At 51.8% G+C, this 7500-nt stretch overlaps 2 protein-coding genes across 3 annotated transcripts in view; one reads left to right on the top strand and one right to left on the bottom strand.

Moving 5' to 3' along the window:
• LOC120060102 (protein numb homolog) overlaps positions 1-7500 on the bottom strand; it is a 103149-nt gene that overhangs the window by 94213 nt on the left and 1436 nt on the right. For both annotated transcript variants that reach the window (XM_039009181.1, XM_039009180.1), the window contains exon 2: positions 1159-1233. In XM_039009181.1, coding sequence (XP_038865109.1) covers positions 1159-1233 — 75 coding nt within the window. The remainder of the gene's footprint in view (positions 1-1158; positions 1234-7500) is intronic.
• LOC120060105 (protein numb homolog) overlaps positions 1-7500 on the top strand; it is a 123655-nt gene that overhangs the window by 43519 nt on the left and 72636 nt on the right. The window lies entirely within an intron of this gene.

Genomic DNA, 7500 nt, shown 5'->3' on the forward strand with positions numbered 1-7500 from the left:
GGTTGAGAGGGTCTGGACCTCTAGAGACTGAAGGGTACAACAGGATACTGGTTGGAGAGGGTCTGGACCTCTAGAGACTGAAGGGTACATCAGGATACTGGTTGGAGAGGGTCTGGACCTCTAGAGACTGAAGGGTACATCAGGATACTGGTTGGAGAGGGTCTGGACCTCTAGAGACTGAAGGGTACAACAGGATACTGGTTGGAGGGTCGGACCTCTAGAGACGAAGGGTACAACAGGATACTGGTTGAGGGTCTGGACCTCTAGAGACTGAAGGGTACATCAGGATACTGGTTGGAGTGTCTGGACCTCTAGAGACTGAAGGGTACATCAGGATACTGGAGGGAGGGTCTGGACCTCTAGAGACTGAAGGGTACATCAGGATACTGGAGGGAGGGTCTGGACCTCTAGAGACTGAAGGGTACATCAGGATACTGGTTGGAGAGGGTCTGGACCTCTAGAGACTGAAGGGTACAACAGGATACTGGTTGGAGGGTCTGACCTCTAGAGACTGAAGGGTACATCAGGATACTGGAGGGAGGGTCTGGACCTCTAGAGACTGAAGGGTACATCAGGATACTGGTTGGAGTGTCTGGACCTCTAGAGACTGAAGGGTACATCAGGATACTGGTTGGGGTGAGTAGCCGTGTTTAAACTGCCACATTGCTCCTGTGTACGTTCAGAGCCAGTCAGACTGGAATAAACCCAGCAGTCTACGGGAAACCAAGTACGTAACGCCGCATGGTGAAAAGGCCATGGTCAAAACTACCGTGATGGAGGAAACTGTTAGCTGGCAGAATGGACAGAGTGGAGAGGGGGAAGGACGAGACCACAGGCCTGTAGTCGGTTGAGACAGACTGTCCAGTGACTAGACTGCATAGTGAGACAGACTGTCCAGTGACTAGACTACATAGTGAGACAGACTGTCCAGTGACTAGACTACATAGTGAGACAGACATTGAGAGGGTTAGAGGTGTAGGGTGAGACAGACATTGAGAGGGTTAGGGTTAGAGGTGTAGGGTGAGACAGACATTGAGAGGGTTAGAGGTGTAGGGTGAGACAGACATTGAGAGGGTTAGGGTTAGAGGTGTAGGGTGAGACAGACATTGAGAGGGTTAGGGTTAGAGGTGTAGGGTGAGACAGACATTGTCTACCTACCGTCTTGAGCTGCTTCACTGCATCCTCACAGATGTGCATTCCTCTGGACTCCTCCACCTCTACATGACCCAGGTACTGGAGAGACGGAGAGGGAGACAGGGGAGAGAGAGAGCAGAGTTAGTGAGTACTAGAGAGACGGAGAGGGAGACAGGGGAGAGAGAGAGAGAACAGAGTTAGTGAGGTACTAGAGAGACGGAGAGGGAGACAGGGGAGAGAGAGAGCAGAGTTAGTGAGGTACTAGAGAGACGGAGAGGGAGACAGGGGAGAGAGAGAGCAGAGTTAGTGAGGTACTAGAGAGACGGAGAGGGAGACAGGGGAGAGAGAGAGCAGAGTTAGTGAGGTACTAGAGAGACGGAGAGGGAGACAGGGGAGAGAGAGCAGAGTTAGTGAGGTACTAGAGAGAAGGAGAGGGAGACAGGGGAGAGGAGAGAGAGTTAGTGAGGTACTAGAGAGACAGAGAGGGAGACAGGGAGAGAAGAGCAGAGTTAGTGAGGTACTAGAGAGACGAGAGGGAGACAGGGGAGAGAGAGAGCAGAGTTAGTGAGTACTAGAGAGACGGAGAGGGAGACAGGGGAGAGAGAGAACAGAGTTAGTGAGGTACTAGAGAGACAGAGGGACAGGGGAGAGAGAGCAGAGTTGTGAGGTACTAGAGAGACGGAGAGGGAGACAGGGGAGAGAGAACAGAGTTAGTGAGTACTAGAGAGACGGAGAGGGAGACAGGGAGAGAGAGAGAAGAAAGAGTTAGTGAGGTACTAGAGAGACAGAGAGGGAGACAGGAGAGAGAGAGAGAGCAGAGTTAGTGAGGTACTAGAGAGACGGAGAGGGAGACAGGGGAGAGAGAGAGAGAACAGAGTTAGTGAAGTACTAGAGAGACGGAGACAGGAGAGAGAGAACAGAGTTAGTGAGGTACTAGAGAGACGGAGAGGGAGACAGGGGAGAGAGAGAGCAGAGTTAGTGAGGTACTAGAGAGACGGAGAGGGAGACAGGGGAAGAGAGAGAGAACAGAGTTAGTGAGGTACTAGAGAGACGGAGAGGGAGACAGGGGAGAGAGAGAACAGAGTTAGTGAGGTACTAAGAGATGGAGAGGAGACAGGGGAGAGAGAGAGAAGCAGAGTTAGTGAGGTACTAGAGAGACGGAGGGAGACAGGGGAGAGAGAGAGAGAACAGAGTTAGTGAGGTACTAGAGAGATGGAGAGGGAGACAGGGGAGATAGAACAGAGTTAGTGAGGTACTAGAGAGATGGAGAGGGAGACAGGGGAGAGAGAGAGCAGAGTTAGTGAGGTACTAGAGGATGGAGAGGAGACAGGGAGGAGAAGAACAGAGTTAGTGAGGTACTAAAGACGGAGAGGGAGACAGGGGAGAGAGAGAGCAGAGTTAGTGAGGTACTAGAGAGACGGAGAGGGAGACGGGAGAGAGAGAGAGAGAACAGAGTTAGTGAGGTACTAGAGAGACGGAGAGGGAGACAGGGGAGAGAGAGAACAGAGTTAGTGAGGTACTAGAGAGACGGAGAGGGAGACAGGGGAGAGAGAGAGAGAACAGAGTTAGTGAGGTACTAGAGAGACGGAGAGGAGACAGGGAGAGAGAGAACAGAGTTAGTGAGGTACTAGAGAGACGGAGAGGAGACAGGGAGAGAGAGAGCAGAGTTAGTGAGGTACTAGAGAGAACGGAGAGGGACAGGGAGAGAGAGAGCAGAGTTAGTGAGGTACTAGAGAGACGAGAGGGGAGACAGGGGAGAGAGAGAGCAGAGTTAGTGAGGTACTAAGAGACGGAGAGGGAGACAGGGAGAGAGAACAGAGTTAGTGAGGTACTAAGGAACGGAGAGGGAGACAGGGAGAGAGAGAGAGAACAGAGTTAGTGAGGTACTAGAGAGACGGAGAGGGAGACAGGGAGAGAGAGAACAGAGTTAGTGAGGTACTAGAGAGACAGAGAGGAGACAGGAGAGAGAGAGAGAGCAGAGTTAGTGAGGTACTAGAGAGACGAGAGGAGACAGGGGAGAGAGAGAGAGAACAGAGTTAGTGAGGTACGAGAGACGGAGAGGGAGACAGGAGAAGAGAGAGAACAGAGTTAGTGAGGTACTAGAGAGACGGAGACAGGAGAGAGAGAACAGAGTTAGTGAGGTACTAGAAGACGAGAGGGAGACAGGGAGAGAGAGAGAGAACAGAGTTAGTGAGGTACTAGAGAGACGGAGAGGGAGACAGGAGAGAGAGAGAACAGAGTTAGTGAGGTACTAGAGAGATGGAGAGGGAGACAGGGGAGAGAGAGAGAGAACAGAGTTAGTGAGGTACTAGAGAGACGGAGAGGGAGACAGGGAGAAGAGAAGAGTTGTGAGGTACTAAGAGATGAGAGGAGACAGGGGAGAGAGAGAGAGACAGAGTTAGTGAGGTACTAGAGAGACGGAGAGGGAGACAGGGGAAGAGAGAGAGCAGAGTTAGTGAGGTACTAAGAGATGAGAGGGAGACGGGGAGAGAGAGAGAGCAGAGTTAGTGAGGTACTAGAGAGACGGAGAGGGAGACAGGGGAGAGAGAGAGAGAACAGAGTTAGTGAGGTACTAGAGAGACGGAGAGGGAGACAGGGGAGAGAGAGAGAAACAGAGTTGTAGTGAGGTACTAGAGAGACGGAGAGGGGACAGGGGGGAGAGAGAGCAGAGTTAGTGAGGTACTAGAGAGACGGAGAGGGAGACAGGGGAGAGAGAGAGCAGAGTTAGTGAGGTATAGAGAGATGGAGAGGAGACAGGGGAGAGAGAGAACAGAGTTAGTGAGGTACTAGAGAGATGGAGAGGGAGACAGGGAGAGAGAGAACAGAGTTAGTGAGGTACTAGAGAGACGGAGAGGGAGACAGGGGAGGAGAGAGGAGAGCAGAGTTAGTGGTACTAGAGAGACGAGGAGGAGACAGGGAAAGAGAACAGAGTTAGTGAGGTACTAGAGAGACGGAGAGGGAGACAGGGAGGAGAGAGAGCAGAGTTAGTGAGGTACTAGAGAGACGGAGAGGGAGACAGGGGAGAGAGAGAGAGAGCAGAGTTATGAGGTACTAGAGAGACGGAGAGGGAGACAGGGGAGAGAGAGAGAACAAGAGTTAGTGAGGTACTAGAGAGACGAGAGGAGACAGGGGAGAGAGAGAGAGAACAGAGTTAGTGAGGTACTAGAGAGACGGAGAGGGAGACAGGGAGAGAGAGACAGAGTTAGTGAGGTACTAGAGAGATGAGAGGAGACAGGGGAGAGAGAAGAGAGCAGAGTTAGTGAGGTACTAGAGAGACGGGAGGGAGACAGGGGAGAGAGAGAACAGAGTTAGTGAGGTACTAGAGAGACGGAGAGGGAGACAGGGGAGAGAGAGAGCAGAGTTAGTGAGGTACTAGAGAGACGGAGAGGGAGACAGGGGAGAGAGAGAGAGAGCAGAGTTAGTGAGGTACTAGAGAGACGGAGAGGGAGACAGGGGAGAGAGAGAGAGAACAGAGTTAGTGAGGTACTAGAGAGACGGAGAGGGAGACAGGGGAGAGAGAGAGAGAGCAGAGTTAGTGAGCAGAGCATGTAACAGCAGGTTGTGAGTGGTGACGTCCTCTTCCTGTCTCTTCCTGCCAGGGGAGAGGTCATCCTACCAAAGGGCCACTGCTGCTCCTGTAGATGACTGGCTGAAGGACTGTTGTCTACATCCCAAATGCCTCCCTGTTTTAGTGCACTACTTTTGGTCAAAGGTGTAGGGAATAGGGTGGCATTGGGACACAGAGACTGGCTGCTTTAAGTTATATCAATAGGCGGAAAGAGCTCCCCAGCCAGTGTGTCCCCCGCCCCTGACCTATGGTCCCTTGGGATGGTGAAGGTCAGACCTGGAGCCCTGGAGGCAGGCAGCCATTGTTACCGCTTCCCTTACACATCCTTCCACACACACCAGAGTTCTCATTCTCAGCCCGGACACCGACCCGACAGTTCTTTACCAGGACGTCTGTGCCGCGTTTAAAAAAAGAACCGTACACCTTTTCCTAAAGTTTTCTCTCTCAGTACCAGGATATTGTCTGGGCCAGTACCAGGATATTGTCTGGGCCAGCACCATGATATTGTCTGGGCCAGCACCATGATATTGTCTGGGCCAGCACCATGATATTGTCTGGGCCAGCACCAGGATATTGTCTGGCGAGCACCAGGATATTGTCTGGGCCAGCCACCAGGATATTGTCTGACCAGCACCAGGATATTGTCTGGGCCAGCACCAGGATATTGTCTGGGCCAGCACCAGGATATTGTCTGGACCAGCACCAGGATATTGTCTGGGCCAGCACCAGGATATTGTCTGGGCCAGCACCAGGATATTGTCTGGGCCAGTACCAGGATATTGTCTGGACCAGTACCAGGATATTGTCTGGGCCAGTACCAAGATATTGTGTGCAGTGTCTGGCCGTACCGGAGGATATTGTCTGGGCCAGTACCAGGATATTGTCTGGGCCAAGCCAAACCAGGATATTGTCTGGGCCAGCACCAGGTATTGTCTGGGCCAGTACCAGGATATTGTCTGGGCCAGTACCAGATTTGTCTTGGCCAGCAGCAGGATATTGTCAGAGAAATTTGTGGCCATGAAACTTCATTTCTGCTCATTGAAAAGTTTCAAAATGCGATATAATTTCAGGACGGTCCGGGACATTGCCTGGAAGTCATACATTACCCCTAAGGGTTGATTACTATTACATATATAACAGAGAGAAACACATCTATAAACTGGAAAGCTAAGCATCACTGAGACCAGAAGACCACACTGTCTGTGTTGCTAAGCATCACTGAGACCAGAAGACCACACTGTCTGTGTTGCTAAGCATCACTGAGACCAGAAGACCACACTGTCTGTGTTGCTAAGCATCACTGAGACCAGAAGACCACACTGTCTGTGTTGCTAAGCATCACTAGACCAGAAGCCACACTGTCTGTGTTGCTAAGCTCACTGAGACCAGAAGGACACACTGTCTGTGTTGCTAAGCATCACTGAGACCAGAAGACCACACAGTCTGTGTTGCTAAGCATCACTGAGACCAGAAGACCACACTGTCTGTGTTTGCTAAGCATCACTGAGACCAGAAGACCCACAGTCTGTGTGCTAAGCATCACTGAGACCAAAGACCACACGTTGTGTTGCTAAGCATCACTGAGGACCAGAAGACCACACTGTCTGTGTTGCTAAGCATCACTGAGACCAGAAGACCCACAGTCTGTGTTGCTAAGCATCACTGGGACCAGAAGACACACTGTCTGTGTTGCGAAGCATCACTGAAGACCAAAACACCACACAGTGTGTTGCTAAGCATCACTGAGACCAGAAGACCACACAGTCTGTGGTGTGTTGTAACAATGTGTAAATAGTTAAAGTACAAAAGGGAAAATAAATAAACATGGTTTGTATTTACAACTGTTCTCTCTCTCACAGCAGCCAGTCACCATACAGACTAGAGGTCGACCTCTAATAAGACGACCATTTCGCCCTCTAATTCATCCTTTCTTCTCCCCCTTCACGCTCTGTTTTGTGCTAAGGTCAACTGTATGACCGCTTCTGTTTACACACAGAGGTCACCTGTGAGTACCGCTTCTGTTTACACACAGAGGTCAACTGTAGGACCGCTTCTGTTTACACACAGAGGTCAACTGTAGGACCGCTTCTGATTACACACAGAGGTCAACTGTAGGACCGCTTCTGTTTACACACAGAGGTCAACTGTAGGACCGCTTCTGTTTACACACAGAGGTCAACTGTAGTACCGCTTCTGTTTACACACAGAGGTCAACTGTAGGACCGCTTCTGTTTACACACAGAGGTCAACTGTAGGACCGCTTCTGTTTACACACAGAGGTCAACTGTAGGACCGCTTCTGATTACACACAGAGGTCAACTGTAGGACCGCTTCTGTTTACACACAGAGGTCAACTGTAGGACCGCTTCTGTTTACTCCCCCCTCCAACTCCAACACTCCCCCGTTCCAACACTCCCCTCTCCAACACTCCCCCGTTCCAACACTCCCCCTCCACACTCCCCCCTCAACACTCCCCCCTCCACACTCCCCCTCCACCTCCAACACTCCCCCCTCCACACTCCCCCCTCCACCTCCCAACACTCCCCCCTCCAACCTCCCCTCTCCAACACTCCCCCCTCCAACACTCCCCCCTCCACCTCCACACTCCCCTCTCCCCCTCCAACACTCCCCTCTCCAACACTCCCCCCTCCAACACTCCACCCTCCAACACTCCCCCCTCCAACAATCCCCTCTCCAACACTCCCCCCTCCAACACTCCCCCCATCCACACTCCCCTCTCCAACAATCCCTCTCAACACTCCCCCCTCCAACACTCCCCCCTCCAACACTCCCCCCTC

The sequence above is a fragment of the Salvelinus namaycush genome, chromosome 15 (genome assembly GCF_016432855.1).
Source record: "Salvelinus namaycush isolate Seneca chromosome 15, SaNama_1.0, whole genome shotgun sequence".
In the NCBI taxonomy this organism is placed as follows: domain Eukaryota; kingdom Metazoa; phylum Chordata; class Actinopteri; order Salmoniformes; family Salmonidae; genus Salvelinus; species Salvelinus namaycush.